The sequence below is a fragment of the Onychomys torridus genome, chromosome 16 (assembly GCF_903995425.1).
Source record: "Onychomys torridus chromosome 16, mOncTor1.1, whole genome shotgun sequence".
Taxonomy (NCBI): domain Eukaryota; kingdom Metazoa; phylum Chordata; class Mammalia; order Rodentia; family Cricetidae; genus Onychomys; species Onychomys torridus.
This window is the reverse complement of record NC_050458.1, coordinates 3,984,928-4,012,790: the sequence shown is the minus strand read 5'-3', so window position 1 is coordinate 4,012,790 and position 27,863 is coordinate 3,984,928. Positions and strand designations below refer to the sequence as shown.

The window sequence follows — 27,863 nt, the reverse complement described above, 5'->3', positions numbered from 1 at the left end:
CATTCAGCTCACATTCCCAAGGGTACGTGCCAGGGCCACCCACATTTAATTCCTAGATTAAAAGGACACAAATGTCTCTGCAGAAAATGCTCTTTTTTTTTTTTTTTTGAAACAGAAGTCCTACTGAGAACAAATGAACAGAAAATCACAATGGAAGGCTTTCCCAGCCCCGTCCTACAGTCTGGGACCCCCAGCCTTTATTACCATGACTATGTTGAATTGCTACTCAAGTTGGCTCTGTCCAGCTCAGTTATTCTCTAATCTGAGGATACAAACTTAAAAAAAAAAAAAAAAAAAGGCATCTTGAAATCTGAGATTGTGATTTACTTAACCAATGTTATCTTGCTGGGTCTATCTTGCGGCTTTGAATTTTGAAGGGATAGCCCCAGCTATTCAGAAACTTTTGAGAGTCACTAAAACCTTGTGGTTTGGATATTGAAGAAAGGGAAAGGACTCTGCTTCCATTTAAGAGTTCAGACTATTCTGGAGCTGCTATACATCTGTTCCAATACTGTACATCTGAGCGTGGCTGTTCCTGGACACGCCCTAAGCCCCAGCTTGCCACACTTTCAGCCAAGTTATTTGAGCTCCTTAAGCCTCAGTTTACATATTTGTAAAATGGAAAATAATCCTCTGAGGACTGTTGTCAAGATTAAAGCAGTCCCACATACTCAATAAATGCTGTTCATGTTGTTATTGTCACATTGATAAGAAAGGTAACAGCTGTAATAACAGGAGATCCCTAGGCTTAGACTCCTCAAGTTCACACACTTTCCTTAGAGCTGGACATCAAAGGAGGTGAAAGTCCTTCCCCTCGCCTAGAAGCCTGAGTTAGACATTAGGCTGTGCCTAAGTCTTCCTCAAGTAGGTACATCCTAGATGGCCAGATGCAGATATGAGATAAGTCCGCCACGTCACCAGCCAGCACTGCACCCAACAGACTGCTTTTGCTTGTGAATAGGAAGAAAAGAGGCACAGTGCTGGAGCTGGAGCTGAGGTTAAGAGTTCCACAAGGGGACAACATGATTAACACCCTGGGGTGTCCTGCCCTCTCTCCAGAGGAGGCCTTTCCAGTGGCAGCAGGGAGGCCAGCTCCAATGGCTGCCTGATTCCGATGGGCGATGGGCGGGTCTTTGCAGAAGGGCCCAGCTGGAGTTTTAAGGATTTTTCTTCATCCAGGACTTCTCTGAGCGCTCTAGTGATGATATGGTTCCTCCTAAGCCAGAAGATGTTGGCCATGGCAGCTCAGAGCCCAAGCCTGGAATGTGTCTCAGGGATGTCCAACTGTGATGCAATTCTCAGCCACTCAGGGCCTCCGAGGAGTGTGGACATGTAGCTAAAGGGGAAGCTGGTTGGAATGTTTCAGTGGCTTCTCTCCGCCAGTATGCGCTTGTCCTTCAAACCCCACTTTCATCCTTTCACGGTCTGGTCAAGTCTCTGTGGTCACGTGAGGCTCTGACGTGGTGAGCTGCTTGGCTCTGTCTTTGGTGAGTTGTACGCCACCTATCTCTCCACTTTGTGCTTCTGTCCATTCTCAGAGAGCCACTCTACTTATGAGTCTCTGTTTATCTGGTGTTTCTCGTCTGACAGACAGACGTGGATCCCCTGACACTTGCAAGTCACTCTGCTAAGACCCAGAAGGGCGTCCCTAGGCTTAGGGCTGAGTCCTCTTATCTAGCATCAAAAGTTGGGATAAATTCAGGATGCAGAGGAGTGCTAACCAGCCTGGGGAGCAGGGCCCAGAGAAGGGGGATGCTGCTGCTGCAGAGCAGGCTTTCAGAGAAAAGATAAGTCAGGGAAGGAGGGGCTTGAGGCAGTGGCCTTGTAAGCAAGAGAGGGAGGAGGAGAAGGGGAGAGAAAGCGCGGTTGGAGGGCAGAGTTGGTGTGGGAAAGGTAAGGGATAAAAGGAATATGGAAGGAGAGGTGTACCACCCAGTGCCTCAGACGTGAGCAGAAAATATTCCAGTTCCTAAGACCCTAGACTTGAAGGGCTGCTCAGGAAGAGTCACACCAGGAGGAAGGAGCAGAAAGCCTGGTCTGGGAGAGTTCCTGAGCTGCTCCAGAGGCAGGAGAGGGTAGCCAGGTGCAGGGTGGTGAGTGTGGATGGGTGTGGGGGGGCAGGGGGCCAGGGCAGGTGTTATGCACAGTGGGGGATGGACTGCAGGATGTAGTGGCCGAGACAGAGACTAAGTGTGAACAGGATTGCATACCATTAAAGCGCTATCTCTCTCTCTCTGTCTTCTCTCTTTATCTCTGTCCCTGTCTCTGTCCCTGTCTCTGTCTCTGTCTCTGTGTGTGTGTGTGTGTCCATGCGTGCACACACAAGACCGTGACTCTAGAGCGCACCAGGTGAAAACTCACAATATAGAGATAATAAGACAAGGACACAGAAGGAATACAGGAATAAATCAAAGGCTGGGCAAGTATAACAGTATATATAGTTTATGAGAGAAGGGGACCCATCTCCGGGGGGGAGGACCCTTGCTTCCATGTCACCCAGGATCGTGTAATTGTGCAGGTACCTGGACCCGGCCCTGGACTCTGTTCTGATGGACTGCAGAGCAGCTGGAGACCTGCTGTACATGCAGGTGAGGTCAGCATTGGTCGCTGGGATTGGAATGGTACAACTTTCCCCAGTTTTGAGAATCTACATAGAATAGGCAATTCACAGAGATGCTCTAAGTGGACGTTCCCAGGGACTGGGGAGGAGAGGGGTTGAAAGGACAGCCATTATTTGATTTAATGGGTGGACAATGTTTTGTTGTGGTCACTGTTACTTGGGTTTGTATTGCTTGGAATACAGCCTTACTATGGAGCCTAGCGTGGCCTTGAACTTGTGATTCATCTGCCTCACAGTTTGGAGAAGAGTCCCTCTTCTTTCCTCCAGTTTGGAGTCTTTGTTAGGATCTATGAAAGGTTTTGGTGGAGCCGGGCAGTGGTGACACACGCCTTTAATCCCAGCACTCGGGTGGCAGAGGCAGGTGGATCTCTGTGAGTTCGAGGCCAGCCTGGTCTACCAAGTGAGTTCCAGGAAAGGCACGAAGCTACACAGAGACACCCTGTCTCGAAAACCAAACAAACAAACACAGAGCACTGCTGCTCCTGCAGAGGAGCCAGGTTGCTCCCAGCAGTCACGTGGTGTCTCACAACTCTAGTTCTATTTTCAGGAATTTGAAACTCTCTTTTGGTCTCTATAGGCACCAGGCACACACATGATGTACATACATACATACATATACATACATACATACATATACATACATAGAGGCACACACTCATGCACAGGAAAGGAATAAAGCAGGTGTGGTAGCACATGCCTGTAACCCCAGCACAGGGGAGGTAGAGGCAGGAGAATTAGAAGCTTAAAGTCATCTTTGGCTTCATAAGTGAAAGTTCAAGGCCATCGTGGAATACATGAGACCCATTTTTATAAATTTTTAATATTTATTTATTTTCATTTTATGTGCATTGGTGTTTTGCCTGCATGTATGTCTCTGTGAGGGTTTCAGGTCCCCTGGAACTGGAGTCACAGACAGTTGTGGGTGCTGGGAATTGAACCCAGGACCTCTGGAAGAGCAGCCAGTGTTCTTAGCTGTTGAACCATCTCTCCAGCCCGAGACCCGTTTTGTTTGTTTGTTTTTTGTTTTTTGAAACAGGGTTTCTCTGTGCAGCCCTGGCTGTCCTGAACTCACTTTGTAGACCAGGCTGGCCTCAAACTCACAGAGATTCTCCTGCCTCTGCCTTCCGGGTGCTGGAATTAAAGGCGTGCGCCACCACCACCGAGCTCCATTTTTTTTTTTTTTTTAAATTGGAGTCTGTTATTACTATACTCATTTATAACTTACCATGTACAAATAGCATGCTGCTTTTACTCATGTTGTTAATTGTCCTACACAATTCTGAAAGCTAGCATAACCAAACATTTGATTATATAGACACCAACTCAGCATCCTATTTCGGGGTATTTCATAATGCACTGTCTCACAAGGCAGGGATGGACTTGAAAGCATAAGAATATTGCCTGACACATAGTCAGTACTCCACAGCCATCTTTTCAGGGCCCACGGAGGATGGTACCATTCCTCCAGCAGCTACCAAACTCCAGGGATGTTCAAGACCCTCCTATAAAATGGGTCGCATTCCAACATAAATTACACACCTTGTCCCGTGGACTTTAAACCTTTAGGTTACTTACAACACTGAGTTCAATGAAAATGTCATACAGGTAGTTGTTGGATGCATTGTTTAGGTAGCGATGGTGAGAAAAGAATCTGCTTTGATCCTGAGAATCTTTCACTACAGTTCATTTAATCCAAGGCTAAGGAACCCACAGATTCAGAGCGCAGGCTTTGTGTGTATTTACCACTAGTCATAAATATGATCTTATTTTTATGTACAATAGCAGTAATGTTGGGGTTTTTGGGGAGTTTTGTTTTAGCAGTAATAGCTTTGTCTACATATTTTCCCACCCCCTCTTTTTTTTTTTTTTTTTAAATTTTAAAGACAGGCTCTCACTATATATAGCTTTGGCTGGCCTGGAAGGTGCTCTGTAGACCAGACTGGCTTTGAATTCACAGAGATCCTCCTGCCTCTGCCTCCTGAGTGCTGGGGTTAAAGTCATGCATTATTGTGTTTGGCTCCTTATGTTTATGATTCTTATATGTGGTTTTAGATTTGTATTGTCAAATTACCTCTAGAGGGTCACATGAATTAAATCTATTGTATATCACGCTGTTTCTCCAAACTCCTGTCAACCCTAATTGTGTATGTTTTAGCCTTATCAAGTTAAAAGGCAAAACACTCTTTGATTACTAATGAGGCTGTGTGTTTATATATGTATTTGTCATTTGGAAATCCTTTTGATCAACTGTCAATATTGATCTGCGGTCCATTTTTAATGATTTTACATGTGTCCTATTGTGTGTAAATGTTAACCCTTTGCCTGGTTTAGCACTTCCTTTTTCTAGTTTTGTTTCTGGTGTTTTGTGTACAGAAATTTGTACTTATATATGATTACATATGATTATTTCTGCATTCTACTGTCATATCTTTAAAAGATAGTCCTTCCATCAAGATAAACATACTCATTTTAAATTTTTTACTTTAAAAAAGATTCATTTCTTAAAAATCATACATGTACTTATCCGTGTGTGGGTTTGTGCATGGAAGTGCATTTGCCTGTGATGACCAGAGGTGTGAGACCCCCTGGCTGGTGTCCCAGGTGCCTGTGATGGCCAGAGGTGTGAGACCCCCTGGCTGGTGTCCCAGGTGCCTGTGATGACCAGAGGTGTGAGACCCACCTGGCTGGTGTCCCAGGTGCCTGTGATGACCAGAGGTGTGAGACCCCCTGGCTGGTGTCCCAGGTGCCTGTGATGACCAGAGGTGTGAGACCCCCTGGCTGGTGTCCCAGGTGCCTGTGCACCATCTCACACAGGTGATAGGAATGAACTCTGGTCCTCTAAAGAGCAGCACGCGCTCTTACAGTGGAACCATCTCCCCGACCCCCTTCTCTGCCTTTTAATGGAGTTTTATACTTTAATCTCTTAAAAAGTAATTTGACTGGATGATATTGAAGTTACTTTGACTTTCTTTGCCAAGTACTCTAATTGTCCCAAACTGCAGGACAATCTTTTCCTACTTGCTCATTTAATTGGCCAGCTGTGGTGGTGCATTCTGGTAATCCAGGCACTTGGGAAGATGAGGCAAGAAGATCATGAGTTTGAGGCCAGCCTGACCTACATAAAGAGTGCTCAATATTAAGATCTGTCCCAGGACTGTAGAGAGGCTCAGTTAAGAGCACTGACTGCTCTTCCAGAGGACCTGGGTTCAATTCCCAGCATGCAGATGGCAGCTCACAACTGTCTGTAACTCCAGTTCGAGGGGATAGAGCCAACATCTTAGCACAGACATACATTCAGGCAAAACACCAATGCACATAAAATAAAAGTAAATTTTAAAAAAGACCCTGTCTCAAAACAAACAAAAAAAATCAATCTTTATAACTGTCAAATCATTACGTAGATCCATTTGAGTCTAGGTTTTTAGCCCTTTATACAGATGAATTCATTTCTACTAAGGTTGTTAATTATATCATTGTTGTTTCAAGGCAGTACAAGACATTGAAATAGAATGGGTGAAACCCACACAGGCTCAGAGGGAGGAACTAAGGGTGCTCCAGGAGGAGGAGAACCAAACAAAGGTGAGTTAAGCCTTGTACTAAGAAAGAAGTGTCCCTCAGAAGCGAGCTCCCGCACACTGTAGAATCAAGCTGTTGCCGTCACTCACAAACCCATCAAGCGCCTCATGAGAGTGCCTCCGCCGATCTTTCTGATTCTGTAATTAGAAAAGTTTATTGTGTAAGGATGATAAAAAATATAGTATACTGCGTCTTTGGACAAGTTAACTTTGGCCAAGATAATTTAGACCCTCCCCATTATTATACAACTGTAGAGCATTCTCCTTCGTGATTCTGTTATCGTTTGGCCAGCCAGTTTCCTTTTACTGGAATTCAAGTTGTTAGCAGCTTTTGCTGCGATGAATCACTTTGGCAGCAAGTCCCAGGAGGCCCGGGACTGCGTCTAATTCACACTCCTCATCCTATTCCTGTGTGCACGTCTGGTGATGAACAGACATGCTGGTAGCACCACTTAACCTTGTGCTCACATGTAAGGAGTCTGAACTGAAGATGAATGAAAAGACTCAAAACCATTTGATGTAAATCAGACTCACTGTCCACTGTTCTTATAAATAAAGTTTTATCGGCACACAATGGCACTTCCATTTATGTGTGTCTAAAGTCATTTTTGCACTACAGTGAAAAAGGGATGAAGTTGCTGTAGAGACAGCAGGCTCCCTGATGCCATGGTGGGGACCACATCCAGGACCTTCCACATAATTTTAAGAGAATTAAAAGAATGGAATTCTCAAGTGTATAATCCTTAAGAGCCCTACCCTCTGGTTTCCATGAGTTAGTACCTCCTTGTGTATGGCGAATGCCAACAAGTATTTTGAGTTATATTGCTTATTCATTAGCTGTTTTGCAACATGTAGCTTTACTTTTAATTAAATACTTTCACTTCCTTTAATTCACAACAGCTAAAAGTTTATTGAATTTTTAAAAGGTTTTCCTTCCTTCCTCCCTCTTTTCCCTCAGTGCTGGGGATTGAACTCAGGCCTCATACACACTGGCAAGGGCTCTGCCTCTGAACCACCCCAGCCCTTATTTAAAATTTAAAGAGAGAGACAGAGTTGTGCAGGAAGGTGGCTTGGGGGTAAGAGAACTTGCTGCTCTCACAGAAGACCCAGGTTTGGTCCTCAGCATGAATGGTCCAGGAATAGGAAGAGCGGAACATAAGAATAAGATGGAAATACAGAAATGAGATAGGAATATAAGAATAAAAATTGTTAAGAGTTTAAGAGATGGAAGCCGACAGCCATCAGCTCTGCCAGCAAATGGGGATTACCCTTTAATTGGGCCTATCTTTGTTTTACGATGGGCAGCTCTGTCAGCAACCCAAACAAGCACTTCCATGCTGGTTCATGACATCCATAGCTCCCCCAGGAGATCTGAAGTCTTCTGCTGACCCCCATGGTACACACATGGCACACAAACATACACGCAAGCGCAGCACTTCTGAGGCAGGGTCACAGCTACTCCTGTTTCCTCCACACCGCTCTTTCTTTCCTTACCCGAGTGTGCTGCTTCCAAGCTCTAAGCTGGAGCAGGAGCAGAGCCAGAGTGGAGCGAGGCAGGACCGAGAGCCTCATTTCTATGCTCTGGAGGAAAGGGGCTTGCTGTGAGCCTACCCTGTGGTTTCACCAGCACAGCAGTAGCATCACCCCCACCTCCCCCCCCCCCCCCCCCCCCCCCCCCCCCCCCCACCTGCCCCTGTGAACTCTGTATCTGAGGAAAGTGGTCTCTTGCTTCCTTCCGCTCCACCCCACCTTGGAGCAGTTTCTGGAGCTGTCCCAGGAGGTCCGGCACTACGGGTACATTCAGCTGGATCCCTGCACCTGCAACCACCCAGAACCTGGCTGTGGGGCTGTCCTTTCCATCGGCAACAACGAGATCAGCTGCTGTGTGACCCTGCCGGACGGCCAGACCCAGGACTTTGCTTTCCAGATGAGCCGGGTGAAGTGCTGGCAAGTCACCTTCCTGGTGAGTATCTGGCACCTGCTTTGTCTGTACTGTAGTTTCCCTCGGCATGCTCCGGCTAGTCTCAGGGCTCACAGCACAGGTGCATGGATCACGGTGGTTCAGTCACCTTACAGGAACCCCATGGTGATCTGCCCACAAACTCTCACCTCAGCTTAGTGCGGCTCCCTGTCTCCTCAGCAGGCCTCTGTCTTCTTTGGGGCTCTCCCGCTCTGGGCATATCTAGAAACCTCTCTAGGCTCTCCCTTTCTCTGTGGCATCATCTGAAAACAGCTATTGTTTATCATCTGGAAACAGCTATTGTCCAGCTTGCTCTTCATACAGATTCTGTAAGACTAACATTTCTAGGCTATAAATCAAACCGCATTATCATCTAGCTTTGCCAAATCTCTTAAGGAATGCCCCCTGTCCGCAGGATGAAGTCTGGAATCCTCAGCTTTATTTACAGTCATGAGTGTCAAGCTCCTTGTTAACTAGCACTAGACACCTGTACATTCTAGTCAAGGAAAGGACAAGTTGGAAGGGTCGTGTTGATTACTCACGTGTCCAAAGGAAAAGGGAAGCAGAAGTTTAAAGTCAGAGCCAAAGAGCTTGGCGTTTCCAGGCAACGGGGACTTGGTGGGGTCTTCGTGGGCATCTCAATTCTGGAGTCAAAGGAGAACACATGGAGTATTTGTCCAGCTGACCTGAGCTTGGCCATGTGCCTTTCTCTGACATCATTTTCAGAGGGGTCTCCACAGCCTACAGAGGAAGAGGCAGCTTTCCTTAGGGGAGTTCAGTCTCCATTCCTAGGAGAAATGGATAGATGCTGTACAGGCAACCTGCAGCCTTCAGAATCCCCCTCTAGTCTGACTCTCTGGCCCCTCACTCCCTGTCCCTCACGTGTTTCCAACCTCCAGCCTCCTCATGCCTCAGGGGTTTGCCCTGACTCTATTCTGACAAAAGGAGGGAAGCTTCCTCTTCTGCTCACATGCCCCTCCTTCCGGGAAGTCTTCCTTTACCCTCCTAGCCTGGGCTACCATCCTGCTTCCTCCCACAGAGCTCTTCCTGCCTCCTTTCTACTACTATGGTGTCGTACTGTACTGCGCTGTTTACTTCCATGGCTCCCTGGGGGACCGACAGCCTTTGGGGGAATTGTCTCCTTGATATCAAGCCCAGGATGTTCAAAGGCACTCTGATGATCTCTTTTCCTCTGCAGGGAACTCTGCTGGATACAGACGGGCCCCAGCGAACTCTCAACCAGAACTTAGAGCTGAGATTTCAGTACAGTGGAGATAGTCTCCAGCCCTGGTTTGTTGTTTACAGCAAACAGGTGAGTTCTCAGACAGAGCCAGAGTGTGAAAGCCAAGGAGCCTTTGGTGCTGAAATACTGACCTGCTGGATGACAGGAACAAAGTACAGCTGTGTGTGTGTGTGTGTGTGTGTGTGTGTGTGTGTGTGTGTGTGTGTGTGTGGCGGGGGTCCTTCACCAGCATTGGCCTGAGAGATACTTTTGTTTTTATTTTGCTTTATTTTCCTGGTCACCCTGGTCATGAATTCAAAGAATCTACATGGTAGCCAGCACTGAGTTGAGATAAAGAACTCAAAACAGGTTTCTTTCAGCTCTCAATTCCAGAGGCTTCAGACTGTGGTCACCTGGCCCCACCAGGGGACCTCCTCTCTCCTCCAGATCCACTTCCTTCAGAGTAGTCAGGCCTCCTAGACATATCAACCAAACATGGCATCACGTTACAAGACTAGGCACATCCCTTCAAATTAAGGCTGGATGAGGTGACCCAGTAGGAGGAAAAAAGTCTCAAAAGCAGGTAAAACAGAGATACCCCCACTCCCACTGTCAGGAGCCCCACAGGAACACCAAGCTACACAACCATAACATATGTGCAGAGGACCTAGGTCAGACCCAGGTAAATTATCTTCTTGAGAAATATTCAAGGGGGTGTCAGAGATGCCAATCACCTGCTTTCAGTGTTCTTGTTAAGATAATAAACATCTGTATGGTCAAAGCAAGGGGTCAGAAGAAAAAAAATCCACCCACTGTGTGTTTCCCTTCCCTTTCTTTTTGTTTGGCCTCAGGCTAGCTTCAGACAGAGATGGTGGGAACTAGGAGGGCCCAGTGTGAGAAAGTAGATGACCGGAGGCATGACCTTCAGGGACTCTTTTTTTGTTTCCTGCCACTGGACCTGAGACAGTTTGGTTCACCACATGTTTCTGCCTTTGCCTGGAAGGAGAGGAGTGGAGGGCACTGGGGGTGCGGTGGGGACACGGGACTGCAGTCAAGAGAGGGAAAGAGAAAAAAGAGAAAAATAATGCCTCTCTTACCCGATAAGCAAACAGCTTCCAAGAGACTTTCCACTTGTCTCACTGGCTAGAACTGAGCCCATAATGACTCCTAGCTGCAAAGGAGTCAGGAACCAAGCAGCTTGCAAGGAAGGGACAGAGTGCATGATTTAGAGCAAACATGAGCCATTGCCTGGGGCCAGGCACATAGCACCCAAAACAAACAGGGTCTCTTAAGGGAGAAGATCAGTGGCTGTTTGCTAATTAACATCCAGATTTTAAGTGTTTGAGTAGAACAGAAGAGAGACACCCCCCGCCAAAGCAAAAGAACAATCACCAACAAAACCCCTATCTTAGCTATTTCAAGTTAGAATCAAAAGTCCAGGTGAAGCACACTGGCTGCTCTCGCAGAAGGCTTGGGTTCAGTTCCCAGCACCCACGTGTAACTCCAGTCCCCGGGGACCTGATGCCTTCTCTGGCCTTTGAGGATATCAGCATGCAGGCAAAAGCTCATGTACATAAATAAAAATAATAACTCTTAAAAGCAGGTAAATGATTAGCTCCAGGTGTTCTAAATTCTACTAAAAATATCAAGGTAAACTTTACATTGATGATGTATTCAACTTGAGTCCTGCTTAGTTCCACAGAGAATTTTGGTTTCTGGTCACCAAAGCCTGCCTCTAATACAGATGTGGTCATGGTGTCTGTCCTCTGTGGGGAAAAAAAAAAACAAAACCCACAATCCTAAGTGAAAGAATGGTCCTTAGGCTTCCTAGTTAGTGTTATTATTGCTGTGATGAAACACCATTGCCAAAAGCAACTTGAGGAGGAAAGGGTTTATTTGGCTTACACTTCCACATCATTGTTCATCATTGAAGGAAGTCAGGACAGGATCTCAAACAGGGCAGGAACCTGGAGGCAGCAGCTGATGCAGAGGGATGGAGGAGTGCTGCTCACTGGCTTGCTCTCATGGCTTTCTCATAGAACCCAGGATGAGTAGCCCAGGGATGGCCCCACCCACATGGGCTGGAACCTTCCCCCATCAATCACTAATTAAGAAAATGCGCTAAGGCTTGTCCCATCTTAAGCTTTTCTCAACTGAGGCCCTCCTCTCTGATGACTGCAGCTTGTGTCAAATTGTCATAAAACTGTCCAGCACAGCTGGTCTCCTTCAGTATGAAGCATCCTCAGGGAGATGGTAAAAAGTTTTGTGCAATTTGCAAGTAGTCAGGAAGACGGAGACTCGAAATCATCTTCCCTCACACTCTCCTCAGGACGCTGTGCAGTTAAATATAATCCAGTCTTTCCATCTAAGCAGCAGCAGGTGAGTTAAAGCCACCACAGAGAGGAGCAATAATCATTTTTAAAGCATTTCTAGTAAGATCTTACTTCCTTTGGAGGATGAACTGTGTAGGCGGATACCCAAGGGCTGCTTTTACAAAAGGCAGAAATGTGGCTGTGTGCCTTCCAGATACAGATGAGGGATAGAGCACAAACTCCTTTAAACAAAAGCTCAGGGTTTTTATTTTTTATCTAGCAAGGCTGGTCCAGTTGCTAGTGATCCTGGCCTACACACCTATGTGCATGGGATAGGAAAATAGTGAAACCGGTCCATATCTTAAGGAACACCATTTAAACATCCAAGCAGTGGCATCAGCTCAGGGTTTTATTTCTTTAACTCATATCTCAATTTTGCAGGTTACATCTATGTGCAGATGGCTGGTTGTTACAAATTAGGCTTGTACACACCACAGAGGTTACACTTCTTTTATCCCCTTTTTTTCTCTTCCCTCCTCCCACCCCTGGGGGGAGATTTCATTCTTCTTATGTTCTGTAGCCATGCAAGATGTTAGTCATAGGTCACCCACTTCCCCTTTAATTCTACTGTCTGTGGGACCCTCTGCGAGCCCTCGGCCATCACCGTAGCCTGGTTGTCTCTTTCTCTCCATCATCTGTTCCAGCAAAACAGCCATCACTGAACTTAAGGCAGGAGTGATATAGGAGCTTATAGTGGCATGAAAGAAAATGGCCCCGACGGGAGTGGCACTGTGGAGGTGTGGCCTTGCTGGAGGAAGTGTGTCACTTTGGGGGCGGACTTTGAGGTCTCTTTTGCTCCAGCTTCTTTCAGTGTGACACTCAGTCCACTTCCTGTTGTCCTTTTGATCAAGAAGTAGCCAACACCATGTCCGCCTGCATGCCGCCATGCTCCCCACCATGATGATAATGGAGGGAACCTTGGGAACTGTAAGCCAGCCACCCCAATTCAATGTTTTCCTTATAAGACTTGCCAAGGTCATGGTGTCTCTTCACAGCAATAGAAACCCAAACTAAGACTTTGGTGCCTTAAAACTTAATAAAGCCAAACCAAGATTTAAAAAAAGAACAATTTGAAGAGAAGGGATGTGTGGGAAGGACTGTGCTGGGCAATCACAAGGGACCTTACATCTGGCATACAAGGTACAGCAAAAAGGAGCCCTTGCTTCCCTGTGAGATACACAGCATGCCCATTGGGGCACTGACACCCTCACTTCCCTGTGAGATACACAGCATGCCCATTGGGGCACTGACACCCTTGCTTCCCTGTGAGATACACAGTATGCCCATTGGGGCACTGACACCCTTGCTTCCCTTTGAGACACACAGCACACCCACTGGGACCCCTGTGAGATACACAGTGTGCCCACGGGGGCACTGACACCCTCGCTTCCCTGTGAGATACACAGTGTGCCCATTGGGGCTCTGACATTGATGACTAAGCCACAGAGGAGGCTGTGGTAGATACCTGTCTGCAGGTGAGGGTTAAAGATCCTGGAGAAACAGAGTGAAGATTGATGAGTTTTGAGGGTGTGAAAGCAGGAGAACTGGTCCTGCCCCTTGCTCATTACTGTAAGGGGTGAACTAGCCAGGGTAATGTTGGAGAGCTCACCATGGTGGTGAGAACAGGGGAGAGCAGGTGGGCTGACCAACCCTGTAACTCCTGTAACTACCCAGGCCCAGAACCAGGGTTAAGAGTTGGCCAACCCCAACATCCACCCCATCTGTGATCTGTTGGAGCACACGAAGGGGCCGGTCCTGCAGACCCAAAGCTGCAGGATCTTCACGACACAGGGCAACAACAGGATATCCAAGAGGAGTCCCAGTGAGGGCCCAGCATTGGTAGTGTAGCAGAAACCAGAGGCCTCGAACCAGACCAATGAGTCTGCAATGAACGCTTGCAAGTAAAGATGTATGAACAAGAGTTTACTGCGCGACTCACTGTGCCACACTGCAGCTCCCATGAGGAGATTTTTTTCTTTTTTTTCCTTTTAAATTTTATTTTATTAGGGGGGAGGTTGTAAGGGCAGAGAGTAGATATGAAGGGATGGAGAAATGAGTGGGATGGAGATACATGATGTGAAAGACACAACAAACAAATAAAAAGAAAGTTTAAAAAGATTTCAGTAAGCCAGGCATGGTGGCACCTACACTCAGGAGGCAGAGGCAGGTGGATCTCTGAGTTCAAGGTCAGCCTGGTCTACAGAGTTCCAGACTACACAGGCTACACAGAGAAACCCTGTCTTGGAAACAAAACAAAATAAACACAAAGCAAAAGTTTTAATATTTTCATCCTAATAGACAAATTAGTACCTATGCCTAATGATGGTCTCTCAATAGTCATTACACCATTAATGAAGGACTTATTTATCTGATGATTACTGTGAATAGTTTGTTGCTTAGAAACAGAAGCTGCTCATAGCATAGCAAAAACATGGACTAGAAGAAGGATTAAGAGAGGAACGGTTAGGAATGTGGTTCAGGCCTGTTTATTGGCTGTCTTTAAAATGGACTGTCACTACATTCTTGTAATTGAGAAAACTTACATTTACCTGCTAATTGCATTTTAAGCCAGTTTCTGAAAGTTAAAGACAACATTCTTTAAAGTGTGCTGGTGAGTTGTAGCCTCCGTTAGGCAGTGAGAGATGGAGGATGGAGGGCTTTGTTGTTGTAAAGATTTGTTTATGTTTATTATTTTTTGTATGGATGGATGTTTCATCTGCATGTGTCTGTGTACCGTGTGCATGCAGTGCCCAAGGAGGCCAAAAGAGGGCGTCAGATCCTCTGGCACTGGAGTGACAGGTGTTTGTGAGCCACCATGTGGGTGTTGAGTCCTCCAGATGAGCAGCCAGTGCTCTTAGCCATCTTTCTGACTCCACATTTTTATTTGTTTGTTTGAGACTCATGATGAAGCCCTGACTGGCCTGGAACTTGCTAGACAAGGATGGCCGCAAACTCGCAGAAATCCTCTTGTCTCTGCCTCCTGAGTGTTGTTGGAGTTTTCCTGCCTGGCCCATAGTCAGGACAAGGTATAACACAGTCCGGCGGTGTTCTCTGGAGAACTCTGCTCGGTCTACCTCCTGCGTCCAGCGTCCCCCGAACCAAGAGAGCGACCTCCTCTTCATCCTCAGTCTTCCGCTCCCTCCTCTGCCCCACCTTGTGGGCGTGATCATTACTGAAGCCTCAATGGGGGTTGGAACTTCCAGGCCAATGCTGGGATGGCTATCCACTACACCTGAGTGCTGGGATCAAAGGCAAGCACCACCATACCTGTCCTAAGAACAATCTTTATTTCCGGTTTCTTAGGCTTTTTTCCTGAGTAGCTGCCTGAAGAAGATGATCTCAGAGAAGATGGCAAAGCTTGCTGAGGAGAACCCAGAAATGGTAAGAACTCTGAGATGTTGCCATGTGCTAACACACGAAGCCCAGGGTTTGTGGATCTTGTCCTCTAGGAAGGCAGCCACAGCTCACAGTGAGCATCTGACTGTGTTACCAGGGTTGTTAGGGGAGAGCCTGGGTCCTGGCAACTCTTACAGAGCGGCTGGGCCACTTTCAATAGTCAGCAGTAGGGAAAAGCAGGGAGAGGAGATTTATTCCATCCTGTAGAGCAGGCCTGAAATCCAATCAGAAAGCAGTCAACTACCCCATAACCTCACATCACTATTGTACCAGTGGGTGCAAGGTCCCTTTTATAGCAAGCAAGGTCCACTTCTGGGTAAGTCCACTGACGGTTTTCTCCCTTAGTGGCCGACATAGCTCCTCCTGACACCATGGAAGGTAATCAGTGGGAGGAAGTTTTGAGGCCAGTTCCAGGTTGATTTCTCTATGTCCTGCAACCAAAGTGTGTTGAGTCTTTAGCAATAGGGTCATACCATCTACATATGCTGAACATCCAGGGGCAATGGCAATACCCTATGCTGTTTTGGGTGCTCTGGGGCCCATCTAGCTGATCACTTAGGAGGTATACACTTCCTACAATGAGATTTTCATGTAATATGTTACCTAGATCTTCCAGGGGAAGCATTGTCCACTCATGCAGGATAACTCCACTCAAATGCAATTTCTTCTTTGAATTATATATTTTTAATTAGCTTAACAAGTTGTGAGTTTTGGCCAGGTAGTGGTGGCGCATGCCTTTAATCCCAGAACTCAGGAGGCATGGGCAGGAGGATCTCTATGAGTTTAAGGCCAGCCTAGTCTACAGAGTGAGATCCAGAACAGCCAAGGCTGCACAAAGAAGCCCTGTCTCAAACAAACAGTTATGAGTTTCACATTTCCTTCATTTTTCTTAATCCACCCAATCTGCTCCCCTGAGTCCTGGCTTATGCTTTCCTTTAGTCCCAGTACCCATTATCACATTGTTCTACTACGCCCTCCCCTTTCAGACCTCTTTGCCTCCCCATATTGTTGAAGTCAGGATTTTGAGGGGCTCTTTAACACAGCAGGGATAACCTTCAACAATCTCCCGAGTTTTCTAAGAGGAAGCCATAGCTCCTTAATACTTCCTGTCCACCAAGTAGGAAGCCACAGCCCCTGACACTTCCTGTCCACCAAGTAGGAAGCCACAGCCCCTGACATTTCCTGTCCACCAAGTAGGAAGCCACAGAGTGAAAGAAACTCTCAGGGCAGGTTTTTTTTTTTTTCCTCCAAATTAACTTTATTTTTCTGATCTGCCCGTTTCCATCAAAGGCCTAATAATGTAGAGAGGCTTGGTGCATATGCTATAAAACAAAGTAAGAACAAATCTGTGATTCTAGACTTTTATGATTATCTTATCATTACTATATAACCATGTTCCAAATAAGATAGAACAGGTTGACTGACATTTGTGTTGATAAATTTAATATTTTTACAGAAGGTTACTGATCATTTTAAAATGATTTATTTGTTTTATTTTATGCATGTGAGTGTTTTGCCTATCTATATCTATATGTATGTATGTATGTATGTATGTATGTATGTATGTATGTATGTATGTGTATCATGTGGCTGCCTGGTGCCCAATGAGGCCAAAACAGGTCATCAAATCCAATGGAACTGGAGTTACAGATGTTTTTGAGCTACCCCAGTCTTCTGTAAGAGCAGTAAGTGCTTTTAACTACTGAGCTATTTCAGGCCCACACATTCATCTTTAAAATTACAACAGAAAACATTGGAACACTTTCCCTAATGTTTTCATTTAGATTTAGTTCTTTATAAGTGGATGGGTGGCATCTTCACTTTAACATTAATAGTTAACCCCCCCAAAAAACAACAACAACAACAACAAGCCAATTGTGCTTTGGACTTAATTTCTCTTCTGGATCCAAAAATATCTTCTTAGGGAAAATAAACTCGCTGCCTCCTGGTGATTGAACAATTTAAGTTGTACGAGAGCAGTCGATGTAGGAGGCTCTTTTTAGAGTAATAAAATCTACCCTCTTAGGCATAGTGGTCTCTCTTAGGCTTTGGTTATTATATATGTACAAAAGAAGAAAGAAAAGTAATTAACTGAAGGAGGCTTTTTTAAAAGAGAGACGAGACATGCTCTCAGATGTAGAAGAATCAAACAGTGTCCACCTGATACAGGAAGTACTCAGATGGTGAATAGCTAAGGAGCCAGCTCACTACAAATCAAACAGGCCACACGCCTGTGGTTTGCACATCACTTGAAACTTACCATTTATTTCAGCAAACAACATCAGAATCAGCTCTTTAGCCAACAGGCATAGATTGGTTCATCAAAATATTCAACAAGTTTAATTTCCATGAACTCTTCATTTATTTTATTTATTTGTGCATGGCTTATTCTGGTTCTTGGAAAGAAATTGCCTTCAAAGACAAACTACGTGTTTCCAGCTGCATTTCCCCATAACACTTCAGGAACAAGGAGTCCCAGCTGGAAACTGCCTGGGCCGCTTGAATTCACGACTCAGGGCTGGGCCTCTTCACAGATGATAGTGGACTGAAGTCATTTTGTGACTTAAAGTGGCACTATAAATGCAAGACAGTGACATTTGCTCATTTTCTAGGTAAATACACACTTGGAAGAAAACATCTTACAGAACCCTGTGGAGAAAGGCAGACAGGTCTCTATTTAGTGACAATCTTCAAGACTCTGAGGCAAAGGGGAAAACCCTGGAGAACTTTAACCAAATGAGCCCTATGGTTAGTGTTGACAGTCCCCAGAAATACTGGGTTTTCCCATTTAGATGGAATGAAAGGATGAAGACATTTGGTGTCAAATCAAAATTCATTAGTCTTGTTAGTTTATGTAGTGATTTCAAAAGTAAGGCTTGAGAAAGGACAATAACTCCATGAATTCAGACCCCCGGCCCACATGGAACAGGCTGGTTGGGCATGGCAGCCCTCTGGTAATCCCAGAACAGGAGGTGGAGGCAGGGCTCCTCAGAGTGAGCTGGCTAGCCAGACTAATTGCAATGGCAAGCTCCAGGTTCAGCGAGAGACTCTGCCTCAATGTATAAAGTGGAGTACTATAGAGAAGGACTGTGGATGTCATCTGTGGGCCTCCACAGGCTTGCCCACAAATGTGCATGTGTGTGCAAACATAACACACATACACAAAAACAAAACAAAAGTAAACCTTGGAATGTTTATAAGAGATCATTATTTTTTTTTCAGACAGTCTTGCTCTATACCCCAGGCTAGACTTGAACTTATAGCTATTCTCCTGTTTCAACCTCCAAATGCTAGGATTACAATCTGCATCACCACAGACATCATTAAAATTTGAGTCAAACACTTGCAGTGAAGAACAGCATAAATGTACACCCACAAAAATATTTAGAAAATTTAAAAGATGTATTCGTTTTGTTTTATGTGTATGGGTATTTTGCCTGTATGCGTGTATGTGTATGCACACGTATGCCTGGTGCCTGTGGAGGTCAGGAAAGGGCGTCGGACACCCTGGAACTGGAGTTACAGGTGGTTGTGAGCCACCATATGTGTGATGGGAATTGAACTTAAAACCCCCTCTCCAGTCCCATATATTTAAAATTGTAAAGCCAATATTAATTATAAACCAGAGAGGTAGTGTGTGTGGGGGGGATATAGCATCCTTAAAGTTCTCCTCCTACACACAGGCCTGAGAGTTTCTCTAACATTTGCTGCTTTTTATATATAAGTAGGGTGCGAAGGCTTGGGAGGAGAAAGGAGACCTGAGCGGAATTATAAAGATGTTTTATTTAAAAGAAAGTCTGTTGGTGAGATAAAATCTAGCTGCATAGAGCAGGAAGCACAGCAAGTATCTTCGTTAGGTTTCTGTTGCAGTGATAAAACACTGACCAAAGGTGATGTGGAGGACTGGGGAGGACTGGGGAGGATTGGGGAGGACTACGGAGGACTACGTGCGTCAGCTCACGGCTTCCTGTCCATCATGGAGGCCACGGCAGGAGTCTGGCGGGGCAGGAACTGAAGCAGAACATGGGAAAACACGGCATACTGGCTTGCTCTCCACAGCTTGTTAAATTGGGGAGTATAATTTACTCCCCTAGACACCCCAGGAACACATGCCCAGAGGTGGCACTGCCCACAGTGGTATGGCCCTCCCACATCAATCATTAATCCAGAAAATTCCCCACAGGCAGGACTGATGGAAACATTTCCTCAGTTGATGTTTCCTTGATGTCTAGGTTCCTATCAAGTTAACAAACAAACAAACAAAAAAACCAAAGCCCAACCAAGACAGCAAGTGTCCTAAACAAAATGGAAGTACGCTTCTCTCTCATCTAAAAGAAGCTCAGGTAGGCCTAGACTAGGGCTGGGCTGCGGCACCGCAGTGTAATAGAGACCTTCCTGCTTGCTGTTCTACCTCAGTGTGAACTTCCAGCTCTAAATGCAGCTCTGGGGCCGGCCATCACATCCACTAATGCAAACCTGGAAAGTATGACCGATGACTCCTGTCCTTAAGGCAGACTCTCAGAAGTCTCACATCAACTTCATGCGTCTGACTCAGCAGCCCCCCAAGAACCAGTCACCCCAGAGCCTGCTGGAGTCTCTGGTGTTTTTCTTTCTGGCTGTCTTCTTTAGCAATAACAGTTTTATTTGGAGAGACAAAACACCCTGTTAAAAGTTACATTTACTGGAGCCTTGAAGCAGGCACAGGCCTGCGATGGGGGTGACTCTTGGCCACTGGGCCATAGGTGTGAACTGTGAGACTTCTGAGAGCCCTCCTTAAGGACGCAAGTTATTCTTCAGACCTTCAATAGAGTGGAGTGCTAGGCACTGCTGGGGAGGTGTACAGTCCCTGGCTGCTTAATAGTTCTTTCCTCTCCCATGAGGAAGCATCCAGAAGCCTGCCCCAACCCCTGGCAAGCTAGGTTACATTCACTAGGGATGCCAGGCACTCCTCCATCCTGGTCCATGCCCACAGAGGACCTCTGGATGCTCTATGACTTGGCTTCCCATGGGTCACCGCGTGGAAAAAGAGGTTGGGTACAGTCCTTGCCTTTCCTCACCTGGTCTTGACGGGTCTCTGCAGCTTTGTATCTCCCCATGAAGGTTGCTGAACACTAACCTTCCTCACACAGTCCTTGGGGGTCCAACACCCCTTCATGTGTTTTAACCCACCTCTCCCCTCCATCAAATGCTATGTAAATAGTTCTTTTGAAAACCCTCGCAGCACCAGGTGTGGTGGTCCAGAGCTGTGATCCCAGGATTCAGGGGTCTCAGGCAGGAAGATGGAAAGTTTCAGGTCGACCTGAACTATGAAGAGTACAGACCAGCCTAAGTTAAACAGCAAGAGCCTGTCTCAGGAAAACCCAGGGGTTTAGGCCAGCAAGATAAAAATCAGTGGGTGAAGACACTGCTGCAAGTCCTCACAACTTGAGTTCCATCACTAGGGCCCACGTGGGAAGGAGAGGAATGACTCCCCAGGGCTGGCCTCTGGTGTCCATACGCACGCCATGGAACACACGCGCACACGTGCACGTGCGCGCGCACACACACACATACAACCACACACACACGCACACATGCACACGCACACATGCACACACACGCACACACACAACCACACACACACAACAAACAAACAAACAAATAAAATCATAAAAAAATCACAGCTAAGGGTTCAGGATGTAGCCCACTGTTAGAATATTTGCCTTTGCACAAGACGGAGTGTGATCTACAAGTATCATTGTAATAACTATAATTATTGTTGTAACCCTGTCCTCAGCCCAGATTGCCACCTGCCTCCTCTGGACCCCTAACTGCTGTACCTTACACACTGGAGGTCAGCCCAGAGCTCTAGCCTGGTTCTGATTTGATGAATGGTGCCTTTTGACTGTGCAAAGCCCATCTGGCTTTGTTTCAATGCATGCATCTGTGCTCCATGGATGATCTTAGGTATTAGAAGTACAGTTTATTTCCTATAAAATCCTTTTAAAAGCTGTGTTAAATTACAGGATCCATAGGCAGCCACCAGTGTTAGACTAGTGTACAGGAGCCAGACAGATGTGCAGGTGCCAGACTGGTGTGCAGGTGCCAGACAGGTGTGCAGGTGCCAGACTGATGTGCAGGTGCCAGACGGATGTGCAGATGCCAGACTGATGTGCAGGTGCCAGACAGAAGTGCAGGTGCCAGACAGATGTGCAGGTGCCAGACTGGTGTGCAGATGTCAGGGGGTGTGCAGATGTCAGGTGGATGTGCAGATATCAGGTGGGTGTGCAGATGTCAGGTGGATGTGCAGATGTCAGGTGGGTGTGCAGATGTCAGGAGTATGTGCAGATGTCAGGGTGTGTGCAGATGTCAGGGTGTGTGCAGATGTCAGGGTGTGTGCAGATGTCAGGGGGTGTTCAGGTGTCAGGGGGTTGTTCAGATGTCAGGGGGTGTGCAGATGTCAGGGGGTATGCAGATGTCAGGTGGGTGTGCAGATGTCAGGGGGTGTGCAGATGTCAGGGGGGTGTGCAGATGTCAGGGTGTGTGCAGATGTCAGGGTGTGTGCAGATGTCAAAGAGTGTGCAGATGTCAGGTAGGTGTGCAGATGTCAGTGGGGTGTGCAGGTGTCAGGGGGTGTGCAGATGTCAGGTGGGTGTGCAGATGTCAGGTGGATGTGCAGATATCAGGTTGGTGTGCAGATGTCAGGTCTGGTGTGCAGATGTGAGGTGGGTGTGCAGATGTCAGAGTGTGTGCAGATGTCAGAGTGTGTGCAGATGTCAGGGGGTGTGCAGATGTCAGGGGGTGTGCAGATGTCAGGGGGTGTGCAGATGTCAGGGTGTTGTTCAGGTGTCAGGGGATTGTTCAGATGTCAGGGCGGTGTGCAGATGTCAGGGGGTGTGCAGATGTCGGGGGGTGTGCAGGTATCAGGAGGGTGTGCAGATGTCAGGGTGTGTGCAGATGTCAGGGTGTGTGCCGATGTCAGGTGGGTGTGCAGGTGTCAGGAGGGTGTGCAGATGTCAGGGAGGAGTGCAGATGTCAGGAGGGTGTGCAGGTGTCAGGAGGGTGTGCAGATGTCAGGGAGGAGTGCAGATGTCAGGAGGGTGTTCAGATGTCAGGTGGATGTGCAGATGTCAGGTGGGTGTGCAGATGTCAGGGTGTGTGCAGATGTCAGGGGAGTGTTCAGATGTCATGGGTGTGTTCAGATGTCATGGGGGTGTGCAGATGTCAGTGGGTGTGCAGATGTCAGGGGGGTGTGCAGATGTCAGGGGGGTGTGCAGATGACAGGGGAGTATTCAGATGTCATGGGGGTATTCAGATATCAGGGGGGTGTGCAGATGTCAGGGGGTGTGCAGATGTCAGGGGGTGTGCAGATGTCAGGTAGGTGTCCAGATGTCGGGGGGTGTGCCTATGTCAGGAGTGTGTGCAGATGTCAGGGGGTGTGCAGATGTCAGGGGGGTGTGCCGATGTAAGGTGGGTGTGCAGATGTCAGGTGGGTGTGCAGATGTCAGGGGGTGTGCAGATGTCAGGGAGGAGTGCAGATGTCAGGAGGGTGTGCAGGTGTCAGGAGGGTGTGCAGATGTCAGGGCGGTGTGCAGATGTCAGGTGGATGTGTAGATGTCAGGGTGTGTGCTGATGTCAGGGGGTGTGCAGGTGTCAGGAGGGTGTGCAGATGTCAGGTGGGTGTGCAGATGTCAGGAGGGTGTGCAGATGTCAGGGGGTGTGCAGATGTCAGGAGGGTGTGCAGGTGTCAGGAGGGTGTGCAGATGTCAGGGGGTGTGCAGATGTCAGGTGGCTGTGCAGATGTCAGCTGGATGTGCAGATGTCAGGTTGTGTGCAGATGTTGGGGCTGTGCTGGTGTCAGGAGGTTGTGCAGGTGTCATGAGGGTGTGCAGATGTCAGGTGGGTGTGCAGGTGTCAGGTGGATGTGCAGATGTCAGGGGGGTGTGCAGATGTCAGGGGGTGTGCAGGTGTCAGGTGAGTGTGCAGGTGTCGGGTTTGTGCAGATGTCAGGTGGTGTGCTGGTGTCAGGAGGTTGTGCAGGTGTCAGGAGGGTGTGCAGATGTTAGGTGGGTGTGCAGGTGTCAGGTGAGTGTGCAGATGTCATGTTGGTGTGCAGGTGTCAGGTGGGTGTGCAGGTGTGGGGGGGTGCAGATGTCAGGTGGGTGTGCAGGTGTCAGGTGAGTGTGCAGATGTCAGGTGCATGTGCAGGTGTCAGGGGGTGTGCAGATGCAGGCAGCTGTGCCTGCTGGCCAGCAGCTGAAGGATCACTAGGAGTATGACTGTGGAGGAGAGACATGTCAGTTAATGGATTATTCGTGTGCTGGCTTTGCTGTGCTTGCTGACATTTTACTAACCTATTCAGCAGATCGAGGTTCCAGAACAAGACAGAAGTAAGAAGCAGCCAAATCAGGTCTGTGAGTAAAATGACATAATTGATGGGTTGTAATTGGGGTGACTTTTCCCAGGCTCCTTTATCAAAGTCCTTGGCATTCAAGCATAATTACATAGCTGCTTCTTAGATGCCCTGTGCAGACAGGCGGGTGCAGGCCAGCCCCAGAACCGCCTGTTTCTTCAGCTGGGCTCAGGACAGGGGACACAAAATTCCTTTGTGATTTTCGTCTTCATCTGGAGTGTTCATGGAAAATCCTCTTTGTGGTTTACAGATTTGGGGGTTGACTTATCTGTTTCAGTCTCCCTGGTTTTCTGCAGTGCAAAGGTACTTCTAAGTTTGTGAGTTCTCTTGAGTGGTAGTTTGGAGGGCACTCAGCACCACCACCTTCCTGTAAGTTAATGCTCTCCTCCTCTTGCAAGCTGCAAATCCACGGAGGGATTAAATGGGCAGAGGTTGAGCAGTAATCAGTGTGGAAGAATGCAGGGCCTCTGACCACAGGCCTGCTTCCTTCATTACCCTGGGACCCTTCTTTCTGTGTTCCAGGACAGGGAAATGGGATAAAGTGCCCTGTCAGCAGCATCTGCTGGGTTTTCCCAGCACCTGTTTCAGGGTCTGGTGTGCGTATACAGGTGCGTCATATAGAAACACACACTTAAATATGTAAATACAGAAGGTGCTTTGAGCTTAGAAAATAACACAGTGCTGGTGAGGAGATGGTTAAAAGTGCCTGCCACTCCAGCCTCAGGACCCGAGTTCAATCCCTGGAGAAGGAGAGAACTGACAGGACACACACACACACACACACACACACACACACACACACACCCTCCTAATAAACAACCAGTGTGTCTGTAAGAGGCAGTCAGCTGACCCAATGAGTCCACTCCAGCGCAGTGACTGAGGTTTGATCCCTGGAACAATGGAAAGGCTGGCTGTGAAGGCACACACCTATAACTCCAGCATCTCACCATGAGATGCTGAGATAGGAGAACTGCCCAGAAGCCTGAGGGCCAGCTTGCCTGGAGCACACAGTGGGGCAGATCCAAGAGGCCATGCCTCAATAAGGTGGATGCAGAGAACTGACTCCCCCAAGTTAACCCCTGACTTCCACATGTGCACCTGGTGGCCTGCATGCATGCACACACTAAAATAATAACCATTTTAATGTAAAAAAGCATATATAAAACCTTTTGCTTTTATAATAGGCCTCTAGCTAATTAGCCTGGCACTTCTGCCCTTCCAAACTCTAAGTGTGCACCAGGGACTCCTGGGGTGTGACCAGCAAGGTTGATGCTGATTCCCAGGCCGTACCACAAGACTGGTGTAGCAGAACTAGGCTGAAAATCATCAGCTTTCTCACAAGTGACACCCAGTGCACCAATGGTCGATTTCCTCATCTACAGTTGTAGGTGATGACTCTAAGTCCACCCATTGCTACAGCACGCTCATAGTTAGCCCCTAGGATCTCAATCTTCTGGAGAATTCTAAAACCCAGCGATGGCTGGCTCCACCCCCGAAGTTAGCTCAGTCTGTAAGCACCTGTGGTGCAGCTATGAGGACTGTGTAAGCTGGGAGTGGTAGTGTGCACACGCGATCCCAGCACTTGGGAGTCAAACCTCACGGTGTCCCAGGGGCTTGCTGCAGGTTCCATGAGAGACCCTGATTCAAAACATAAAGTGGAGAGTGAGGAAAACATCTGATGTCGACCTCGGGCCTCCTTTGCGCACGCATCTCTGTCTCTGTCTCTGTCTGTCTGTCTGTCTGTCTGTCTGTCTCTCTCTCTCTCTCACACACACACATACACACACACACACACACACACACACACACACACACGCACACACACACAGGCACTTTGAGAGCTCATTAAGTACTGAAGGCAAATAAGCACTGATACTTTAAAAAGTCTGTGCTTCTGTGCACAAGAAGGTGAGGCGAAGAACGGAAATTCACGTGGCTCTTAAAGAGTGGGGAGGAACAGCAGGCAGGGTAAGTGATGGTGGGAAGACTCCGAGAGCCTAGAGAGCGTCCTGAGCTGGCCAGCAGGGGGCGCTGTCCCCAGTCCTCCCACAGTGCAGGACTGACCAGCAGGGGGCGCTGTCCCCAGTCCTCCCACAGTGCAGGACTGAAGCACCTTTGAAGGTGATCCTGGCTTACGCAGAGGTAACCTTTCGCTGTGCCCTTGATACTGTTTCAACCTCCTTGAGGTTTTCTTGTTGTTGTGGAATTTCTTCCTCTAGCTTACATTTCTGACCTCTCTGTTTATTTTCCAGCACAAGGACTATTTTAATTTTCTGAGAAAAAGCAAGATGAACAAAGACGAACAAGACTGTGTTTGGGGAACCCTCACAGGAGGGCTTTGAAGGCGTCTCCGTTAAGCTGTCTTGAGGGCTGTCTCACTGTCTCTGACCCTGAGGTGCCCTGTGTCCATCGGTCTAACTGTAACGCTCTGTAACTCTTAGGGTTTAAATGGTGTAGGAACCAAAGCTATAGATAGCGTTGGCATAAGTGGCAGGTTCAAATCCACCAACAGGAGGTTTGTTCTGTGTCCCTCTAAGGTAGATGTGTATTTGGCTCCATGAAGGCTTTTGTATGTTCTGATATTGCAGGGATAAAAAGCTTGTTCTAAACCATAAGAATGCATTTGGCACCAAGATAGATTCGCCCGTGTAGTTGAAAGCATTCTCTGGTCCTGCCCGGCCCCTTGGTCCCACAGCCACTTATAAAATAATCACTCAGAGGCTTAATATTATTTACAAACTGTGTGGCCTATGGCAGGCCTCTTGCTAGCTAGCTCTTATATCTTAAATTAACCCATTTCTATTCATCTATGTTTTGCCACGTGTTCCATGGCTTACCGGTCTGCTGGCATGTTGCTCCTTGGGTGACAGGCTGGCATCTCTCCACACTCTGCCTTTCTCTTTCCGTCTCTCTCCTGGGATTTCCCACCTGCCTCTAAGCTGCCTTGCCAAAGGCCAAAGCAGCTTCTTTATTAACCAATGGGAACAACATATATTCACAGCATACAGAAAGACATCCCCCAGCACACCAGTCCAGAAAAACATGGCTTCTCTGACCTATCCAGAGAGCAAGAAGAGGTAGTGAAATTCCGATCTGCTTCTTTGCCTGCTCCTGAGTCTAACACAGATGACCCCAAAGTGATAGCTGCCCTGGCCCGAGCCCCCCTGCATGTTGTTCCCACTCTTTTTTTGTTTGTTTGTTTTTCCCAGACAAGATTTCTCTGTGTAGCCCTGGCTAGCTATCCTGGAACTCACTCTGTAGAACAGGCTAGCCTTGAACTTACAGAGATTGTATTCCACTCTTAGGTTGAATCCTGGGCCTGGAGAAATGGCTCAGTAGTTAAGAACACTTGCTACTTTTGTAGAGGACCTGGGTTCAATTCCCATAACGCACATGGTAGCTCACAACCACCTGCAACTCCAGCTCCAGAGGATCCAACATCTACTGGCCTCCCCTGGCACCCATATATATGTGGTGCGAGCGCATGTACACACACACACACACACACACACACACACACACACACACAAAAAAAAAAAAAAAAAAAAATTCTATCCAATAATCATCATGCCTACTTAAATATTTTACAAATGTGTGTTTTTTCTACACTATACAACTTCTGGTATACCATAGTAATTAACATAATTATGTATGGAATTAAGAGCAAAGCAAAGAGGGGAAGATGGATATGCAAAAATAACTGGGTAAGAGTATAATATTTCTGTTCTGAGTTAGCTAATTATGAAATAAATATAAAATCTAATGAATATGAAGTTTGCTGATGAAAAATGTGTGGTTTTTTGACATGTAGAATCTATGAGTCCTCTAATATGTATAAATCAATGCCTATAACCATGACTTCTGGACGTTAAAGATCTGAATTTGTGTTCTAGGCTGTAGTGGGGTCTCTGTAGAGACATTCGGCATCATCTGCACTGGGTTTATTAGTGTGTTGGGATCACCGACAGAGTCTGATGGAAACTTGTCCACTATTTTTTCAATTTAAGAGTAGTCAGGATCCCTTGAAATCTATGCGGTATAAAGGGCCATCTCAGACTCTGGGAACAAAGAGTTTGTGCTGGGATTAGAAGACTGAACGCAGGATTACTGCTCTTGTAGGTTAAAAAATTATCTGATGCCCATTTTATGTTTGGATCTGACATATGAAAATAAGTCATCGTACAGAATGTATAGTGACCGTGCACCAAGGGCAGCTGGGAGCGCTCAGGCAAGCTCCAAGAGAGACCGTGGAGAAAGAATAGTGAGTGGGGCGGGGGAGGGGCCGCTAGCCGAAGGGAAGAAGAGTCAGCCATGGGAAAGAGAACG

The 27,863-nt window shown here is 47.1% G+C and overlaps 1 protein-coding gene across 1 annotated transcript in view; it reads left to right on the top strand.

Annotated features, from left to right (window-relative positions):
* Snx31 (sorting nexin 31) overlaps positions 1-23,546 on the top strand; it is a 47,227-nt gene extending 23,681 nt beyond the window's left edge. Inside the window, exons 8-13 of the mRNA XM_036208313.1 lie at positions 2,519-2,588; positions 6,107-6,199; positions 7,955-8,158; positions 9,354-9,467; positions 15,053-15,130; positions 23,487-23,546. Of these exons, the coding sequence (XP_036064206.1) occupies positions 2,519-2,588; positions 6,107-6,199; positions 7,955-8,158; positions 9,354-9,467; positions 15,053-15,130; positions 23,487-23,546 (619 nt within the window). The remainder of the gene's footprint in view (positions 1-2,518; positions 2,589-6,106; positions 6,200-7,954; positions 8,159-9,353; positions 9,468-15,052; positions 15,131-23,486) is intronic.
* Positions 23,547-27,863: the final 4,317 nt, after the last annotated feature.